This window comes from Cornus florida, unplaced genomic scaffold (genome assembly GCF_030987335.1).
Source record: "Cornus florida cultivar Cherokee Brave unplaced genomic scaffold, ASM3098733v1 CherokeeBrave_3.0.0_Hap2_Chr10, whole genome shotgun sequence".
In the NCBI taxonomy this organism is placed as follows: domain Eukaryota; kingdom Viridiplantae; phylum Streptophyta; class Magnoliopsida; order Cornales; family Cornaceae; genus Cornus; species Cornus florida.
The window spans coordinates 69246503-69268106 of record NW_026775580.1 but is presented as its reverse complement, the minus strand read 5'-3'; the positions used below and the strand labels follow the sequence as shown (position 1 = coordinate 69268106).

Below are 21604 nucleotides of genomic sequence, written 5' to 3'. Positions count from 1 at the left end.
AGTTTCATTGAGAAATTTGATAAGAGAAGTAGGAACTACTCCTATTTTGCCACCACCTCATAGGCCTCAACCAGGAAGGCCTAAAAAAATTAGGAAGAGAGGTCCAGATGAGGGCTCTTCAACTACTGCTGTGCCCAAGAAGAAGATGAAATTGAGGTGCAAAAAATGTCTTCAAAAGGGCCACAATATCAGAACTTGCAAGCAGCTGAACCTGTACAAGACCACCTAAAGGTAGAGTTGGATGACCACCACTTCAGAGGGGTACAGGTGGATTAGGTGGTGGCAGGGATGAGAATGTTATTGGTAGGGGTGGTGGAAGACCTACAGGTGGTGGTGGTGTTGCTGCTAGGGGTGGAAGAGGTGTTGGAAGACCTTTTCTTGCTGCTAGGGATGGAAGAGGTGGTGGAAGAGGTGTTGGAAGACCTGTTGTTGCTGCTAGGGATGGAAGAGGTGTTGGAAGACCTGCTGTTGCTGCTGCTAGGGTTGCAGGTGTTGTAAGAGGTGGATTTGGGGATGCAGGTCATTCACAGGTATCAATGCTAGTTTTTTGATATAAATGTACTGACATTTCTTGATATAAATGTACTGACATTTCTTGATATAAATGAACTGACATTTCTTGATATAGATACCTGTTTGTTGTTATAAATTCATTTTCTTCATATCAATGCACTGACATTAATATTTTATATGATTGTTTAGGCTGGAGATAGGGGAACTAATAGAGGTCATGGTGTTGGTGTAGGAGATGTCTTAGGTCATTAACAGGTATAAATGCATTTTGTTGGAATAAATTCATTTCCTTATTATAAATGCACTAACATTAATATTTTATATGTTTCTGTAGGCATCATCATCCAACCAACATCAAGTGTTTTATATGAATTTTCCATCCACACAAGGCAAACAAGATTGAAGAACCTCTTACTAATTTTTGTGATTCAAGTAAGTTCAATGCCATAAGACTAATTCATGATTTCAATAATAAGGAATATAAATTCATGAAATGCTTTTATTATTTTTGGAGGTTGGTTGATGGATGATTGGTGACAGTAAATTTCATTAATTTTTGGACATTTGATGGATAATGCATTGATAATACTATGCATTGATTTTTGTAAAGCTTGTGTTGGACAAGTGCTATAACAGTGCTTTTACTTTATTGTAACCCTTAATGGTGGATGACAGTGCTATGACAGTGTATGAGACTTAACTATTTATTTTGTAACCCTTAATGGTGGATGACAGTTCTATGAGTTTTGTAATCACAACCAAACTTGATCACTTAATGCATTACTATTATTTTATAATCTATATGTTGTATTAGGGTATCATTTTGTTGTATGGACAGGTTATGATATGGTTTTGTGAATATGTTACATGTGGATGGATTTCATTTCTCAAGTACAGGTTGTATTACTTTATTGCATGAACAACTTATATGGACAGGTTATGGTATGAACATGTTGTACTACTTTTGGACAGGTTATGGTACGAATGTTGCATTTGCCAATTTGGTATCAATATTGTGAACTTTAATTTAAGATAAACAGATTACTTTAACATCATAAATGCTGCAACAAGTTTAATATTATCAATGTTGTACATCATCCCTAAATCAAAGACAAAAACATCCAACTCCTAAACAAGTTAAATACCAAAAAAACTAAGTTGCACCTACTTCAATTCCCTCCCAAAGTTGACATAAACACAAAACCAGAAGTAGTCACCAACAAGCACTTTACTTCTCTCCCATAGTTCTCACAAAAGCAGCAATAGAAATGATGATACATGCTACAATAAGTTTCTTCATCAACTGAAGCCTTCCTTCGATGGTATACAACTTTGTCTTCAACTCTGCAATATCTTTTCTATCAACACCTTGACCAACCTCAATCTTCTTCCCATTTTCATTTGAAGTTCTTGTCGAAATTGGTTTACACCATTCCCAAAATCCACATCTTCGTTTTGGACATCTGTAGTATAGCTTTCCCAAATTGTCATACTCATCAGACCCTGTTACCAGAATTAGAGCTATTTTGCCACAATCACATTGAACATTAGTATACCTTAAATCAAGACTCCCATACTGTGTGCTTGAAGAAGATATTCTGGGATTCGAATCTACAAATCAAAAATCAACTCAAATCAACATCTAATTTTAATAAAAACACTAAAAATCAACTGAAAACAACATCTAATTTCGACGGTGGTTATAGCTGGACACTAAGGTAGGGATTGTATTGTATGTATGAGTTTGAAAACAAAATTCAGAAAATGGGTTTAAACAATAGCTAATGTATGATTTTAAACCTCAAAGCAATTACATTTTCAGAAATCCTCAAATAAATTAGTATTACGTGAGTCTTTGGGTACGGCTACTTATTAGATTAAATTAGGGTACGAAATTACCTTAAATTAAAGTAACAATTAACCTTCACGCTTCAAGATCACTTCCACTGGTTCCTATAATGGAGGAAACACGGTGGCTCGGGCAACTTCTAGGGCTTCCTGCAATGCGCATGGAGGAGGAAGAGAAGATGAGTAAAACGTGATTTACTTTTGTGGGTTTTTACCATTACACGCTTGGGGGTATTTTCGGTATATCACATTTAAATACACGTCACTTCTTTGGCACATGTGACAACAGGGGTATTTTCGTCACAAAAGTCAATTTGTCAAAGCATTTGTTAGCCACGCGCTGGGTTAACGGAGCCAATTGCCAGAGTTGGGGTAATATGATAACGTTTCTATATTGTTGGGGGTTTTAAAAACTAGGTGAGGTTTTATGATCACTTTTTAATAGTTTTGGGGGTTTTGAGAAATTTGCCCTCAAATTAATTAATAATTACTAAATTTCAAAACATCTCTGATTACTTTCAATTTCACATATGTTGAAGAATGTATTAAAGCTTAACTAATATGCTAACACATATTGATTTCAAGCTAAATAAGGCCACATGAATTAAATATTTACTCAAGAAAAATAATAAACAAAATCTTCATTACTTGTTCAAAAATTTTCAATTTAATATATGTCAATGACCATACCAAGGGGTAATATAATTTCATGCCACATGTTTAAACAAAACTATAATCAACCTGGAAAATCAAATCCTTCACAAGAAAAATAAATAATAAAATCTCTAGATTTGTTACCAAAGCATGTAAATAAGTTGCATAAATATCACTAGCATGCAATATAACAAGAATAATAACCTATAACACCCCCTACCTCAATTTGAGATGGAAATCTCAAATCCCCACCGACAGAAAGTGCTCCGAATCCGACGATACCGAAGGGTTTTGTCGGAGATAACATGATGAACAAGAATCCTAAGGAAGCCCCATGAAAATCACAACTTGACTTCAAACCCAAACTCAAGAAATGGTTAGAAATGGATTCTAATAAGGGGAAAGATGTGTGGCTTCAAGGAGAACAATAAACGTTAAGGCCGATAACTTTTCACCAATGATGGTTTAAAGGAGGAGGGAGAAGGTGGCAGCCCAAGGGGCTGCCATGGCTGCCGGCCAAGGAGTGGGGAAGATGAGAGAAAATCTGATTTTAAAAATTAGGGCAACCTATTTATAGAAATCTCAAAAAGTGCCCCGAAAGGGCCCCGTCGGGGTCCAGAAAAGTGGAATTTGAGCAGACGCGCTCAAACGGCAAAACTCTGTGAACGAAAAAGATTCAAAATGAGAAAATATGAACAACGGAAGAAATAGCATCAAAAATCAAGTCCCGAGCAGAGAGACATGCTCCGAACAAGTTCGGCAGCAACCGGGGCCAGAAATCCCTAAAACTGGGGAAAACGACCAGAACGGAATTTTAAGAGTATACAACTCGACGAAATGTGAAAATGAATCCCGTACGAGGATCCAGGCTCAAAATGAGACATTTTTGCAATAACTTTCATTAATTGCACAATGGCCCCTCCAAAAAATTAAAACTGCACTAATGATCCAGACTGTAAAAATATTTTCTTAGATGCCCTTGAAATAAAATATCTTCAAAAGATATTTATGAAAAACACCCAAGAAAAGAAAAAGATTCTGAAGAATTGTGCATTCATGCCCCTATGGACACCGGGAGTAACCAGAGTATTTTCTTGCAAAAGTAAAGATACGTATTTTGTGAAAACCACTTAGGATGAAGACACATGAAGTCAAAAACCAACTCCGAGTATGAAAAGTGAGGTTGTGCCAAAAATTGACAAACGGAGAAAAGATAGAATAGGGAAAAAAATGAAATAGGGAAAAGAACAAAAAGTGAATAGTGTCCGAAAAGTGAAAATGTGGAAATGATTCGGTCCTCAAAGAAAGTTGTCAATCCAATTGAAAAAGTTTTGGAAACCATTTCCGGGCACTCGAGACAACACTATGTGACAAGAAACAGAACTTGGAAAAGAAAACTAAACGAAAAAAAAAAAATTTATCCGTAAAATTTAGGAAAAAGGAAAGGAAGGAAAATGACCGGGTCGTTACAACTCGAAAGGATTTACAAAATGTTGGGGAGGAATTTATTATTAGTATTTTGCATACAAATTTTTTATTTATTTTTTATAATTATAAAAATGCCCTCACTAAACTCCTAAAATATTCACAAAATACCTAAATAAAACCTTCAAATTTTGGGGAAAAAAAAAAACCCTCATTTTATAATTCATTTGCCTAACAAAATTTTTGAAATTCAAAATAGACCCTTCCTTTTCATTCACAATTTATTTATGATTATAAAAGTGCCCCGACTAAACTCCGAACATATTCAAATATGTTTTAAAAAAAAAAAAACTTTCAAAATTCAAAAAGATCTTTCAATTTTTTTTTTAAACTCATTTGTCAAAAAAAAAAAAAAAAAAAATGAATTTTAAAAAGGCCCCTCCTTTGCTATTAACTATTCTGTAATTTTGAATTTTTCATGAACAAATTTTAAGAATTATAAAAATTCCCCCGACTAATCTCCTAAAAAAGAAAAACTTAGAAAATGAATTTTGAAACTAATTTAACCAATACAATTTTCAAAATTTTAGTCTTTTCTCCTTCGAAAATTCTAAAAAGACTTCTCCTTTGATATTTATTTATTTTGATTTAAATTTCTTATCATATCATTATTAATGGTTATTCCAAATTGGTGACTCAACCAGTGCACAAGACGTCTTCTGAGATGTTATAAAGTTCTCCTCCCAAAAATAGATGCTATATAAATGGAAAGTCCTTTAGTCAAAGTCTTTTAAATCGATAATGTTTCATAATATTTCAAGTTCTCAGTCATTTTAAAAACTTCAACTTTCTGTCACTAAACATTTTCGGTACAAATTACAAAATAGACTGATATTTTGTTTGAGAACACCGATTCGGTATCTTGAATTTTGAATTGGAAAAAATTTAATTTAAAATTTGTACTTAATTTTTTTTAATTTCAAATTCAATGTGCCGATTCATTGCAGCGAAACATAACATGAGCAAATAATGGACTCGGCTCCGATTTCCTCCATTTTCGGCAGATGAAGTCCTATTTTATGTCTTTGAAAACCAAGTATTTGACTGACCAAATACTAGTAATTTGATTGACACAATTTTCTATTTGGCAAATTTTTGAAGTTTCTGTTGAAAATCAGACCATCAAAAATTGCTACCCACAATAAGATCATAACATATAGAAATTACAAATCTAGAGTTGTAAATTGAGATTCTAAGTAATGTCCACAAAATCAAAGAGTTTGAATCCGTTCGTGTCCATGCTTTGAACGACCTATTTTCTGAAACAAATTTAGAGACCAGCTGATAGTATTCTAGCGCGACTCTATAGTAAGTATTGCATTACCAGAGGCTTAACGGATGGAATTTTGATTGGAATAATTAGGTTCGGATATGAATTGATCAAAAAGTCCGATTATGATCCGAATTTGATTCCTTAACAAATTGAATATGAATTTATACTGATCCAATCATATATATATATATATATATATATATATATATTATTTTTTTTATTATATATATATATATATATATATATATTTTATATATATAAATATAATAGGCTTTTCCGATTTATATTAGATGTATTAAAAAATAAAAATAATAATAATAATCATAGTGTTTTATGTATAATAATGTATTGTTCTTACCCACACACACACATATATATATATATATTAATAAAAATACACTTTTATCGGATCTAACTATAAGATCAAATATCTATTTATTAACAAAGAATTCACTTACAAAAAAATCCATCAAATTATCGGATCGACTAAAATGTTAATCAAATTCGGATCAGATCGGATCATGCCCGGTCCAATCCGAATCTAACCCATTGAGAGGTCTAATTGAGCTGCTCCCGGTGTCTATGAACTTATGTCCAATGCCTATTTAGGTTGAAGAATATTCATTTGGTTAAAAATAAACTTCTGATCTTATAAAAAATGGCAAGAAATGGCAAGAAGAAGAAATAGAAATAGACGTATGGATCTCTTCTGTAATTTCTCTACCGCATCGTTCTTCAACTTGAAAGCACCCTTGAATCATCAAGAGGATTCTCACAAGAAATTGAACATTTTCTTTTTCCCTATTCCACCCATTTCCATCAACTCTGTTCTTTTAGAAAATAGACCTATATTAATAATAAGACAAAAGAAGAAATGTTTTAAAAGCATTAAAAAACTTGTAAAACATATATTCTGAAATTGAAAACTAAACTTCCAAGTATTTAATTCACATTGATAAATTGTTCGGGCATCACATCATAACAATATTATATATATGTATGTAGAAACAAAAACAAAAATAAAAAATTAATATGTAAAACATGAATAAATAAACGTAATGAATAAATAAACGTAAGTTACGTAACCAATAGCTAAAAATGCCAATTAAAATTTTAGAAAAAGTAAGAGTTTGTCACCTGATGACTGAGGAGGCATGCTTCTTGAACCTTGTTCTTGCTAAATGTTAAGGCCCAATGCTAACCCTAAAAATAAGAGAACACTCAAGTTGTCAGGAAGAGATTTTACAACCTCACTCATAACAATTAAAACACCACCATCTAAGTACTATTTGTATCATGTATCAATCCAACCCAACTATGTTTTCAGTCAAAATGTTGGACACCTATCCGTAGAAAGAGGTGTGATTACGGATAGGTGGGATTAGCACACATATTATACTCAGCTCTTATGTTGAATTAATCCAATAACAAAGTACAATGCATCAGTTTAGGAATAATCTTCAAAATTAACAAATCAATATCCTCATATTCTGCATTCTAATAAAAAAGAAAATCAAAAACCAAAATTTAAAAATAAAAATATGCAGAAAGATTGACTATATCCCTTGCGCATTACACAGATTGTATTTCTATCCTTCTATGTGAAACAAATCATCTAGGATTTCTCAATGGGGTGAGCTAAATCAAAATATATCAACCAAAATCAACTGTTGTTTAATTCAATTTTAGTTAACTAACAATGTTTCTTTAGACAATTGACTGATTAAGGCATAGAAAATCCTATTTGGGTAATTAATAAAAAAAAAATTACCAATTTATTTCTGAACAATTCACCACTCAGTACCCTATCTGTTCTTTTGACCAATTTACTAATCCTATTTGAGAATCTACTAGTGGAAGCACAGTGTGAGGTAGTCATGGCAAGCCCCTTCCAACACTATGGAATTCACTCAAAAGCGTGCTTTCTGTAAGTATTTTAATTTTCAAGAAGCAACTGTAGAGCTTTACCCTATATTAACTAAATTCTTGTTATGATTTTTTTTTTTTTTGGTTCTGAGAAGGTTTCCATCTTCAAAAAGCTTGGCATGTTGATAAAAAATTGTTTCAGATTCAATCTCTGCAGATTTCTAATCCAATTCAGATTCGTTTTTTTTTTTTTTTTTCATGCCCAGCTTCAAATTTTGTTGTAGACGTAATTGACCAAAAAAAAAAAAAAAAAATAGAAGTTAAAGAAATAAAAATATATAACAGACGTGATTACCTCAAAATGCAGTGCAAATTTTGTTACTTTATATTGTTAAAAAAAAAAAAAAAAAAAAAAAAAAAAAAAAAGTTATATAAAAAAGATCATAAAAAATTTCACCAAATAGGATTTAGTTTGCAAAACAAGGATGACAGACGTTGATTAGTTGATTTAGAAAAAAAAAAAATAGAAACAAAACCCATACATACAAGTTACAAGTTGCAGAGAGAGAGGGGGGCAAGCTTGAGAGTTGAGAGACAGCGGCTGAAGCTTGCGAACGGCGAACCCCGAACTGGAACCGCGGGCGACGGAAACTGAAAGATATGGGTTTTGATTTTTTGAACAATCTGAATTGATATGCCGATCTGGGTTTTGAACTTTTGATTATTGCAGACAGATAAACTGAAATATATGGGTTTTGAACTTCTGATTCTTGTAGATTTTGTAGTTTGCAGTTGCACACAGAGAGAGAGAGAGAGAGAGAGAGAGAGGGGGTAAGTTCAAAGTTGAGAACGAGAATAGAGATGGAGGCGATTGGGTAGGCTGAAATGATTTGCCCTAAAAATATTGATATATATATATATATATATATATATATATATATATGGGCAAAATAACGAACCAGTCAAATGGTGAAATTCACCTGTCAAAAAAGTAGATTTAGTACTGAAATTGCAGAATTGCATGTTTTTAAAAAGCTGATTTGATTCTGATACGATACAATGATAATGATATTCCGTTTTTAGAGTTTTGACCATTTTATTGGTACGTTGACATGATTTGCCCTAAAAAATATTTTGTTTTTTTGGTGACCCATCCATGGGCCTATAAAATTTGAGGTCCATAAATTTTGAGGTCCATAAATTTTGAGGCCATTGGTGACCCCTTTTGTCGCCTTGGGTAAGGGCCGGCCCTGGGCTTACTTGACTTGGGCCTTTATTATAGTATGGGCTGAGTTTATTTGGACTTGATTCGGTGAACTCATTCTATTAATAATTTTTTAGACTGGGCTAAAATATGGAAAGCTGATATATCTTGTAGCATTACTCTATCTCAACCACATTATACAAATGAGTGGTTCGATGTAAAGTGAACCAAGGGATTGTCTGTGGACCGTTTGATGCATTAGTATCAACCCAAAGTAAACTGCTTGGTTCACTTTTGAAATGATTTTTCAAAAACAAAACTTAATTTAATAAATTGTACTAGCATATTAAAAAAACATCTATCAAGTATCAAGCGAAAAGAAAATCAACATCACATCCATAGCAAAACAGATCAAATGTCCTTAAAAAAAAAAAAAAAAAAAAAAAACAGATAAAATGTGTTCATATGGAATTACATGCATGTGTGTGAATGATTTTTCAAAAACAAAACTTAATTTAATAAATTGTACTAGCATATTAAAAAAACATCTATCAAGTATCAAGCGAAAAGAAAATCAACATCACATCCATAGCAAAACAGATCAAATGTCCTTAAAAAAAAACAAAAAAAAAAAAAAAAACAGATAAAATGTGTTCATATGGAATTACATGCATGTGTGTGAATGATTTTTCAAAAACAAAACTTAATTTAATAAATTGTACTAGCATATTAAAAAAACATCTATCAAGTATCAAGCGAAAAGAAAATCAACATCACATCCATAGCAAAACAGATCAAATGTCCTTAAAAAAAAAAAAAAAAAAAAAAAAACAGATAAAATGTGTTCATATGGAATTACATGCATGTGTGTGTTTATATGTGCACATAGATGTATGTAACCAAGGGAAAAAAAAAAAAAAAAAAAAAAAAAAAAAAGAAGTTAAATAAACCATATTAGGGTTTCTCTCAGACAAATGCCTCGATTTGTCGTCAGATTTAATGGAATGGATATAGATCGGACTCGTCATCATTTTGAATCATCACTGAGAAACCCCATTAGTATTCTACATTTTTCCGAAGAAAATGAAAAAATGGAGCTCGGAAAAAATTACCAACCAAGTGAGCAACACAGAGAGAGATCTTCATACCACAAATCTGGATGTGAAACTTACCTCAGACAAAGAGCAATGCGATGAAGGCGACTCTGCTATTTCCTCGTTTTATAGCCGAAACACTCTCTCTTTCTAGGGTTTATTGCGTCGCGGAGCTGGAAAGGTGAATACCAAAAGTGGCCTTATAATTTTCCTAGAAAATGACGATAAAATCAAAATGTCTGAATTACCCCTTTCACCGTTATGATATTACCTTGCTCGGTAATTTCCTCTCTCCTACTTTTGTAACCCTGGTTCAATCTCCATTGAAATCGACTCGTTCCTCCTTCAATTCTGCGATAATTGGCTTCTCGAACTATAGATAAATTATAAATCATAAATATACATGATATGATTGTTGTGGCGAGTCTCAAATTGGGGCCAATCCCAACATGTCTATATCAAAAGCGTTCAAAGAGATCAAATTGTTCTCCGTCAAACTCTGTCTTGTCGAAATTGATTCCAGAGGCCAACTCCATAACCCACAAAGGAAAAAGAAGGTAAAACTCGCTATGTAATGCTTTTTAACCAACATCTTCTGTGCACTGTAATGCTTGATCAGCTCTTGTTACAGGTGTGAGTGGTTTGATCTGTATAATGAGCTAATTGCATATGAGGAAGCGTGGTCTTGGCAAAAGTCCATTGTCAAAGAGAGGAAAGCATTGATTGAAAGGAACGAAGACTGGTCTGACACTTTGATCATTCTACAACACCAACCTGTTTATACATTGGGTACTGGTAGTTCAGAAGAGTTCTTGAATTTTGACATAAAGGATGCTCCTTTCGATGTTTATCGAACCGAACGGGGCGGGGAAGTGACATATCATGGACCAGGGCAGGTAATTGTTCTGCTTTTTTGAACACATTTCATTAATTTTCTTTTGATTTGTAGAATTTCAATAGTTGATATGGATATTAATCTCATCATTTTTTTGTTTTACCTTGTAATCAGTTTAATGGGTTTTAAAGGATGATGATTTAGAAACATTAGCGTTTGCTTGTATACTCTAAAGCATCTTCTTCAAAGCCACATTAATAGGTGGCAAATAGAAGGAATGAAATTGTTTTGGAGTAGAGAGTTAAATGGAATTTTGCACACCCTAAAGCACTATCTATATGAGATGTAAAATTCATAGCCTTAACACGAATGGTCATTAATGCTAATGAAATTAGTATGTAAGCTTTCCCAAAAGAAAAATGTGATATGAATGCATGACAAAGATCAAAATTTAGAAGAGCTTATCTTCAAAGCATCCTTTTCAAGTCTCCAGTCTCTCATTTGGGATAAGAACGCGGTACTTAGAATCCAGTCTAAGTTAACATTTTCTATGTGTTGATTTATAGTCTTATTTCGTGGGTATGCTGGATTATACTAAAAGATTGGTCGAGTATGTGAAGCAATTGACTATGAGGTCAACCGACTTTATTGTATTTTCTAACTTCTCATGCACATGTATTGCTCTGTAGCTAGTTATGTACCCTATTATCAATCTGCGTTATCACAAGATGGATCTCCATTGGTACCTCAGGGCGCTTGAGGATGTGGTCATTCTTGCTCTCTCCTCAGCATTTTCTATCAAAGCTTCCCGGCTTGAAGGTTTAACTGGTGTTTGGGTTGGTATGTTTTATAAATCCTTGTATCTATGGTTTTTCCATTTTGTATAATTTATCTTATTGCTTGTTATGCTAGGTTTACATGAGCTTCAAAAGTGATATTAATTGACTTCTAAAGGAATGTATAGTATCTAAGAATCGTAATACCATTGAAACTTTTTGTCTTTTTGTACATCTATGTTTTTTAACACCATAAATATTTATTGGCTCATCTTTATCATTCACTATTTTCTGTGAATTGGTCAAAGATAAGATTAATGTAGCAAGCATTATACTATTTGCTCTTCTCTTGAGTAAATGCATGTGAAATGGAACAGTTTCTAGGTTACACACTTCCACTGATCATGAATGAATACTAACTCAGAACTTGAATGGTTCTCTGTACTTGCACTCCTTTTAGGCCTTTTTGAAGCCTGTGGATCCAAAATTCTCATTCATTCTATAAGAGTGGAATCTTCTTCTATATTAACAAGAAATGTAAATGATGATATGTAAAATTTTATAAATTATAGTTTATTCTTTTCTTTTCATAACTTGGAGGACAAAAATAATGCATAGTAGAAGTTACATTGTCAACTTGACATTTGATTATTTTGATTTATGCCTCATGAATTTGAATTGTGTGGATCAATGATCTAATGGTCCCAGTTTGGTGCCAAAATGCACACACTGTTTGCATATATGGTTATACAGCTACTTGAAATTTGGTCAGCACCAGACTGGTGCCACAAGCATGTACATCTAAGAAATGACTCCAGCAAACACCTATTACTTTTAGTGCATACTTATTTAACAATCAATGATCCTGCAGGATGTCTAAAGATGATCTTATATGTTAAGTTCTTTTTTCCATGCAAGTTTTTCGACAAGTCAGATGGGCTGCATATTTCATCTTTGTTATGAATATCTTTGATAATAATAGCATATTATCATTATTACTCTAATAGTACTTTTTATTAAACATTTTCTTTTTCCTGAACCGTATTCAACATAATTGATTTCTTCTTTTCCTGTTTTTATTTTGCTAAGAAAAACAATAGCAGCCTAAAAGATTGAATTGCTTCAGGAGATCAGAAATTAGCTGCTATTGGGATACGAGTATCACAGTGGGTAGCATATCATGGCTTAGCATTGAATATCACCGCAGATCTAACTCCTTTTGAAAGAATAGTTCCATGTGGAATAAGGAATCGTCGTGTTGGAAGCATAAAGGGTTTATTGATGGAATCTTTGTCACTTGATGGATGCGGAAGAATGAACATACAATGTCATGATGATTACCAACTAATTGATATTACTCACAAATCATTAGTCAGAGCGTTTTGTGAAGTTTTCCAAGTTGAACTCCTCCAAAAATCTATCCCGCATCAGAATTTTGAAAGGGGAAACTGCCAACGTACCTTACTGGGAACCTAATCTAACTGATAGATTAAAAAGAGCTTGTCTGAATCATCTCAACCAGTCAATGTATCTGTTGTAGAATACTATTGAAAATCTTTATGGTCTTCTCTATCTATAAATTGGGACCTCATTTACTTAAATGAAACAACTCTGCAGCAGGCTTGCGTTCTTGAAATATTTAGATACCTTGTATTTTATTTTTTTATCTGTGATGAATATTTCTGGATACTAATTATGGTTCCAAATTTCTTCAACATTACTCTCTATACCTATATAGTTCCTTGCAGCATTTCATTTAAACAAAAGACTTAAACAGTTAAGTTCAATGAAGCTTTTCATTTAAGTAAATTACCTAAGGGTATTGCTTGGCAGGACCGTTTTGGAGCTTTGGAATTGGATTGGATGCTCCAATTCCAAATTCTGTGCTTGGATACTATAACTAACATGGGTTTGGGATTACATTACAATCCCAAACACCCCGAATCAACAATTTCAATACCACGATCGAACCACGGATTTGAAATCCCAAAACCAACCCAACACAACACCTCTCTGTCTCTCTCTCCCTGGCGCTCACTCGACCCCAACGTCTCGATCTCTCTCAACCCCCAACCTCTCAATATCTCTCTATGGCTCGCTCCACTCCATCATTCCATCTCAATCCAGCTCCCTAGATTGTCCATCTCAAACCCTGGCTTTTCCATCTCGATCAGCCTTCAAAGCCTAGCTCATTGATCATTATTTTAGAACCCTAGTTCAATCGTGCAGGTGAAGATGAAGATCATGACTAGTAGCAAAGTGTATGTCAATTTCTCTCTCTACTGATTTTTTCCCTTCCTTGCTCGTCTTCTTCTTTAAACACCCTAACTATGCATTTGTTGCTTTGCAGAGAATCATCCGTAGCTCAACTTTTCTCTTCAGTTACTCTTCAACTGTGAAGGTCCCCTTCATCATTTTGTATATCCAAAACTGTCCTAGTGTTGTTTTGAGGTTAGTATTTACGTATCTTTCATTTTTCATGATGAAATTATAATTGATTTTCTGTTTATATACTTTTGCTGGTTTGATTGCTTGCAATGATTTTTATGTTTTGGTTTTTTGTGCTTTTAGAGGGAGTGATTTCTGTTCTTTTTCTTTGTTGTTCAGTGCATTTGAACTTGGACTTGTGTTACTCTCTAATTGCCTAGGCTTTTGCCTCTAATAATTGCATAGTTGCAGACATGTTAATATGGAACATGGTTTAATTTTGGACACAGAAAATACTTCATTGTGTTTTGCTTCAAATTCTGGTTATGAGAATATAATTTTGTGCATGACAAAATCTCTGATAGGCTTGAGTGGGTGCATATAGGCATTGTCTTGTATGTTACTGCACTAATGTCGTCGTAGTTTTGCTTGTTACATCTATGTTTTAAAATAAAATTTGTCATAGAAGCTGTGTTAGGCATTTGCTATAAAAATGGGGAAATTTTGGATCCTATAGAGATTTCTTAACCAAGTGAAATTTTTTGACATGGGAGGGCCTATTGACCCTCATGAGATTATAGTAAATAACCAATTGACCCTCATGACAACCAGAACCTCTCTTTCAGGGCTGCTTTAATAAACTATTGTCCTTTAAATAATTGGTTTGGTTCTCGTGGCTGGTAGGAAGTTAGTTGCAATTCACAATTTCACACCCTTAAAAGAACTGCAGCTTCTTCTTTTTTCATTTTGTTTATATTGCAATTTTTATTCTGACTTTTTATTTTATTTCATTTATATATTATTATCATTAGAGAGAAGAATCTACCATAACCTTGTCCCTTTCTTTTGAATGTCCTGCCAGAACCTTTTTACCATGCTACAATAACTTTGATATTATTCTCTTTAATCATATTGATTATATTTGTGTATTAAAATGATGCTTTGATGATGATGGTTTTATGTATTAGAAGTGAATTCTTTGAAGGTCTTTCCCTTTTCTTCTTCCTCATTTTTTCTGTTATCCCTTCTCGGCAATATTACCTTCAAACTGACACCAGGTCACACCTCCACACTGACAACATCATTAATTGCACAAATGAACATCCTTGTTCTTTTGATGAATTTGGGTCACTTTTAACATTTGATACAAGAATTCTTCATCTTAAATGAAATCATTCTTAACATTTATAGGTGATGAATAATTGAAAGTCACATCTGAAGAAAATGTAAGAATGATTCTATACCATCAGTTGTGCTGATAACTCCTAATATTAATTTTTTTGTCTTCTTTCCTTCATTTTAGGGTAATTTGCACTCACACTCCCTGAGGTTTGGGTCAATGTCACTCAACAGACGGTCAACGCACTAGTTTACATTGACATCCCCTGAGGTTTCAAAAGTTTACATACACACCCCCTCTACTCGAGAAAATGAATATTTTAACCTTTGACTTGGTCAACAAATGCATAAAAAAATGTAAATTACTAATATAACCCTGTAAACTAAATTTTAAAGGACCAAAAAACCCTTCATTTTACATTCTCTCTCTAACCCACCATACCCTCTCTGTCTCTTACGTACCACCCGATACCCACAACATACCCTCTCTGTCTCTATCTCTATCCTCTCATACACTCTCTGTCCCAACACCACCCACCACCATTGCTGCCCCCTTCATGAGAAACCCACCATACCACCGTTGTCGCCACCAACAATTAGAAGCAACCACCACCGCTCTCGAATCAGAAGCGACGAGATCAGAGGCAAAAGTTACCACCACTCGCGAATCAGAGAAAACCCACCACCTTCGTCACCACCAACAATTAGAACCACCACCACCGAATTAGAGGCAAAAGCCCTCTGCGAATTAGAGGCATGGTCGATGATTGCAGTGGCGAACAAAGATCTGCTGGATGATGCCTACAGTTTCGACAATTGCAACGGCGAACACAGATCTTCTCTTTGCCGCCGGTAATTTCGCCGTGGGTAGGGTTAAGATCGGGCTCGGTGGTCCAACAACTTGCTCGGGCAGTGTATGGGTGTGTGGGTATGGTGGTGGTTGTGGTGGGGTGTGTGTGGGTTTGACCTAGAGGCAGTGTGTGTGTGGCGGCAGCTGCGGTGGTTGTGGCGTGTGGTGGTTGTGGCGGTAGGTGTGTTGTGTTTGATGTGGCGGTGTTGTGTGGTTGTGGCGGTGTGTGGTGGTTGTGACATGTTTGATGTGGCAGTGTGCGGGGGTTGTGTTTGTTGCGGCGGCGGTCGGCGGTGGGTGGTGTGTTGTGTTTGTTGCGGCGGTGTGCGGCGATTGCAACGTGGGTTGCAGCGGGGTGTGGGTGTGGGTGTGGGTGTGGGTGTGGGTGTGGGTGTGGTGGTGTATGGGTAGTGGCGGTGGTGGGTGAGAGGGGAATACAAAACAGATTGATTACACAAGGATTCCGTACTAAAAAAAATTGTCTCCCATGATAGAAATTAATGAAGCATAGTCATAAAATTTGTATTCAATGCTTTAAGACAATAAGACTATTCAAATTTAGTGAGATGCTCAAGCACACACTGAATTAATTTCACCTGGAAATTTTTAGTTGAGCACCTGAAGTAAAGTGCAGTCATTCCGCCCCCCCCTTCCCCCAACTATAAGACATCGTTCTGTTAATATTTTCCACAAAAAGTACAAGTTTAAGGTGAAAAGGAACAAAACGGAAAAGTCAAAAATGAATCAAGATTGATATTTTCAGAGGGATAAGCATATAGTTTCCTTTTTTCATTTCATCTTTTTAGCATCATGAGTGGATAGATTTTAATCTGTTATTCCAAATTAGGTTTGAAAGTTATTTTAAGGTCTACATTCTTGACTTAACATCCTTAACTCTGGCTATATCTCTTATTATACATACATACATACATACACACACACATATATATATATATATTTCCTTGGTTCATGCTTACCTATGTCTCAAACAGATCTCCCAGGACTTTCCTTGTGCAGCCTATAATTGAACAAAATGAGTTTTCAAATTGAACTAAATTGAAAATTGTCTTGTTAGGCCAACAGTTTAACTATGAGCGTGTTCTATAATGCACCTTCACAGTGTAAACTGGCACAGTTCACCTAACTGTAGGAAACGTTCAAGTAATTGTGTTCATTGTTTGACTAACAATGGGGATACTGACATCATAAATTACATATGAAAATGAACAAAAAAGTTTGTAATATGACACAAGGGATTTGAAATCATCTCAAAGATATGACAATAAATAAATCCACCATTGTAAAAAGCTTGATCAAAACTTTTCTTTAACCAATCAACAACTTACTCACTTTTGAAGTGTCTTAAAATGGAAGAGTTTTTTTCAACCCTCTCGAAGTGTCTTGAAATGTATATATGAATTGTGATGATATTTGCTTGCCAAAGGAGTGAGCCCTTGGTCTTTGATTTGCATCCTTTAATAATTATTGAAGTGAGCAAAGTGTATTAAAAAGGATTGTTAATGCACTTACTCACTGTTGCGAGGGTAAAGAGGATAAATTAATAATACAAGTTTAATAAATACAGTTGGCATTAATCTAGGACCCCTCAGTGATTAAGTTGACTTTCCTATTAGTGACCCTATAACAGTACTGATGACAAGATAGATTGACACTCATATCATCATCATCATTATCTATCTATCACTCTCAGTTGAGTAATTAGTTGATACTGCTTTGTTCATTATTCATTTTTCAATTTAATTCTTTTTTGTATTCTAACTTCTTATCCTACCTTCTTAATAAGGTTCTTGTTTCTATATCTTTATTAGGATGGGTTATTTTTTTTTATTTACTTTTTTAATTGTGACAAATTACTTTCACAATATTTTACAGAAATTTCGACCTCTATCTTTTACTTTGAAACTTAAATTATTGTATGCATATCTTATACTTTGGGCTGAATTACACACACACACGCATATGCTCAGAATCTGTTATGCTTAGTCTTCATTTCTGTTATAGTTTTAGCTATTTGTAGTGGCAAGTAGTATTTCTGTTCGTACTTCAGTTTCGAGAAACCTGATTACTGATAGTAAAGCTAGGATGCTATGTTTTCCATTACTTACCAATAAAGCAAAACAAAAATAAAATAAAAGAATGAGTGTTTGATGATCGCTATCCAAAAAGTTTTTACATGATAATTTATTTTGCGAATGCTTCTATTTTTTGTTTGTGTGAATCTGTTTCTATAACATGATAATTAGAATTTATAAGGCTGGTGGTTGAAGCTCTGTGGAGCACCTTTTCTATCAAGTGGTTATCTGTGAAGGGATTTATTCCAACTTCCCATAACTAATATGCTTCTGGTGCGGTGCTGTTCATTAAGAGCGCCTAGTTAAAATCACTGAATATTTCTGAAGTTCAATCTTAATATGCATGAAGCATTGATGTGGAACACTAGAATGTTCAAAATTTCATTTTGATTGGGGACTGAAGTTTGAGAACCACTCTTGAGGATGTTGTGATTTCAGAAGTATATGCTAATAAGAGGAAGATTGAGCCAGTGAAGGAATCTTGGGCTGTTTTGAGAACTCCTATTATTTGTAGGAGGATGAGTTGTGTCAGAGTGGTATATTTAGTAGCAATCTTCCTCCAAATGACTTTTCTGACGTCTGAAGTCTGAACCTTCAACATTTCTTGGGACTCACCATTGAAAACATCACCTTGTGTTCTTCTCACTGAACATTGACTTCTAATCCTTCGTAAACAGTCCTTGTGGCATTTGAAAATAATTTGGTGGATAAAATATCTCAATACTCAATTAAGGTTTATATCTTTGTCAGTGTGATTCTCAGGAATCCTGGCAACTATTCTAATGCTAGGAATGTTAGGCTTGTCATGTAACTTATTATTAATTACTTTAAACATTCATGAGAAAAACCAGTATTCTTCGTTGAGTGTGTATGCATATTGTACAATAAATTTGCTTGGCATGGAAATCGGAGAGGGCAGCAAGAAAGGGAAGTCAGCAAAATACTTTACATGGACTGTTGAGATGGATCGTATATTGTCTGTTGTGTTAATGGAGCACTGAACTTGGGAAACCGACTTGACGGCAAGTTGGCATGGAAACAGGTTCCTTGGACTGCTGCTACTATTGCTCTGAAAGAGCAGCTCAGTATTGATGTCACAAAGCAAAACATTCAATCCGGTCTAAGAACTTGGGACAACCATTATACAATCATAAGTTACATGCTCTCCAAATCAGGTTTTTCGATCAATACTTTTAGTGAAGAATCAGTATGGAATGCGTCGGTAAAAGGTGAGAACTACTTGCCAAATGCATAACATATTTTTAACGTTTCATTTATTAGTAGTATAAATAAATGTGGATATCTTTTGTAAGGTTTTGGTTATAGTGCGGAAATTGTTCTAGTTTCACTTGCCCTTGACTTTGGGAATTCTGGTGAAGAAATTTGCAGATGAGCAGTTACCAGTTTGGTGTATTGACTGCGATCCGCACTAATATCTGCTTATTTGGTGTTTGATGATTGCATATATGTTACTCTTGTTGAACAGTTAGCTTCAATTTATTAGTGATGTGTTGCTGATGAGCCTTGCTATATATTTTTGGTTTTCTTTTTGTTGCATTTTGTGGTTAGGAAATCCAATTGTTACTCAAAATTATTTCTAAGGCAGAAATTGGGGCCATCCTAACAATTGCTGATATGAGATATAGTAGTGTTGATGTCCCCATCAATTAAATTGGAACTTACTTTATGGTTTTGGCAAGGAAATTTATTTTTTACTGTCAAATTCAGCATTTTATGTAACTTATCCTTTTCTGATATTTTCTCATATTATATGTCATATATTTAGCATCTGATGGTTTTGAAATTATGGTATAAATTGATACAGATTTATGGCTGCATAAGGTGATCTCAGCATGGGATTCACTTTATAGCTAATCATGCAGTTATATTACTTTTAAAAGTAATTTAGAAGTAATATTAAGCATTTGTAGGAACATCCTGAGGAAGAAAATCTCATTGAAAAACTGGGATGACGTGTATTTTCTATACACAAGACCATGCAATTGGAGAGGGTGCTCAAACCGCTTTGGAAGCCAAATGTTCAAGGGGTATTTTGCACTTTACCCTAAATAAAAAAAATACTAAGGATGACTCGTGTCATGATGGCGTCGCTTAGATCATTTTTTTAAGCTTGTAGATTTTCTAATGTTGCCAACATTGAGATGAGTAGATTTTTGTAAACACTATTGAAGAACCAACTTCAATGGAATAAATAAATAAAATTCAAAGCACACTCGGGTGAACCACATTTAGACAATGAATTTATGACAAGATTAGATTTTTATTTAAAAAATTAATTTTCAAAATTAAAGGTAAATTTAATGAAGAATATGTCATCAAATTAGTAATAATTTATTTCAATAAGAAAAATAGATTAAGTGTGATTTAATAAGAAATGACATTATGGACATTTAATGAAATATAATCAAGGCATTGAGACATTTTGTAATTAAATATGATAGTTTAGGGGGTTTATGTACAAAATATACTTCAATATAATTTAGAGATTTTTTGCACTTTACTCAAAATAAAAAAATACTAAATAGTTAAAAGGACATCTGGGTCAAACCCAACAACAAACTGATCCAAATTAAATCTCTGAAGAACAGTTAATTGTCCGGATAATTTTGATTGATCATATTTACACTTGTATTTGGAAGGTCTCACTTTCTTTTATTTTACCTATGATAAATAACCATTTGGGGCTAACAGTTGGAAAGAATACCTGTGGCCATTGTAAAGGTTGGAAAGAAGACTTGTGGTCAGTCGGGGCCTTGCCTATAACGCACGGATATGAAAACAGTTTAAGTAGACACGGACGTGGATGGATTTATATTTTAAATCCGTCCTCGGTTATGAGTTTTTGAGAAACATTCATATGCCCTTTATGCGTTTTTAAAAACAATATATATATATTATTTATTATGTATCTAACATTGTATAAAATTTATAGATTTTATAAATATATTTATCATATATATAATCACTGAATTTTGTATTCGAATAGACACATAATCAAGAACTAACAAAATAAATAAATTAATAAAATGAAACTAAAAAACAAAAATAAGTAAAAATGAATGAGACACAACAATAAAACTAGAATTTGAAGATTTAATTAAAAAAGAGTCGAAAGACTAACACATGCTCATCCTCTCCACATCATATCAGCAACACTATTCTGATCTCTCTCCGTAGAAGGTTCCCACAATCCCACCATTCTCTTCCCTCTTTTTTTAAAAAAATATCTTCCACTAAATGTTTTCATTCTTGAGATCTCTGGTATTTTTATTTATCTCTACATTTATTTAGAATGTTGAAGCGGCCTAAGTTGGTATAAATAGGAGATACTAGATGTTTTCATTCTCTAGATCTCTAATATTTTTGTTTATCTCTACATTTATTTAGAATGTTGAAGGGTGCCTAGGTTGGTATAAATAGGAGACGAGTAGCAATCAACTTGCTGTGAGAAGTGTGAGTGAGTAGTTGTATACAAAGTTTTGGTGTGAGTGAGTTGTGAGACAAATAAAAGAAATAAAAGAATATAGAACTAGAAACAAAAAGGAG

At 33.8% G+C, this 21604-nt stretch overlaps 1 protein-coding gene, 1 long non-coding RNA gene and 1 other non-coding gene across 5 annotated transcripts; 1 reads left to right on the top strand and 2 right to left on the bottom strand.

Moving 5' to 3' along the window:
- Positions 1 to 6064: 6064 nt before the first annotated feature.
- LOC132278954 (uncharacterized) lies at positions 6065 to 10116 on the bottom strand. 2 transcript variants are annotated; one of them, XR_009471178.1, is made up of 3 exons: positions 10016 to 10116; positions 6911 to 6976; positions 6065 to 6619 (listed from the first exon to the last, which is right to left on the bottom strand). It is a non-coding gene; the product is annotated as an uncharacterized LOC132278954 (long non-coding RNA). The 2 variants fall into 2 exon arrangements; XR_009471179.1 differs by lacking the exon at positions 10016 to 10116 and adding an exon at positions 8186 to 8815.
- LOC132280677 (small nucleolar RNA SNOR75) lies at positions 9805 to 9892 on the bottom strand. The gene has a single exon (XR_009471677.1). It is a non-coding gene; the product is annotated as a small nucleolar RNA SNOR75 (small nucleolar RNA).
- Positions 10117 to 10249: 133 nt separating the features above from the next.
- LOC132278953 (octanoyltransferase LIP2p, chloroplastic-like) lies at positions 10250 to 13263 on the top strand. Of its 2 annotated transcripts, none has more exons than XM_059780863.1 (4): positions 10250 to 10494; positions 10569 to 10833; positions 11462 to 11612; positions 12675 to 13263. In XM_059780863.1, exons 1-4 carry the CDS (start codon positions 10346 to 10348, stop codon positions 13022 to 13024), a joined length of 915 nt encoding a protein of 304 aa, XP_059636846.1. In that variant the 5' UTR covers positions 10250 to 10345; the 3' UTR covers positions 13025 to 13263. The 2 variants fall into 2 exon arrangements, with proteins under 2 accessions (XP_059636846.1, XP_059636847.1); XM_059780864.1 differs by having other exon boundaries at positions 12683 to 12820.
- The last annotated feature ends 8341 nt before the right edge of the window (positions 13264 to 21604 follow it).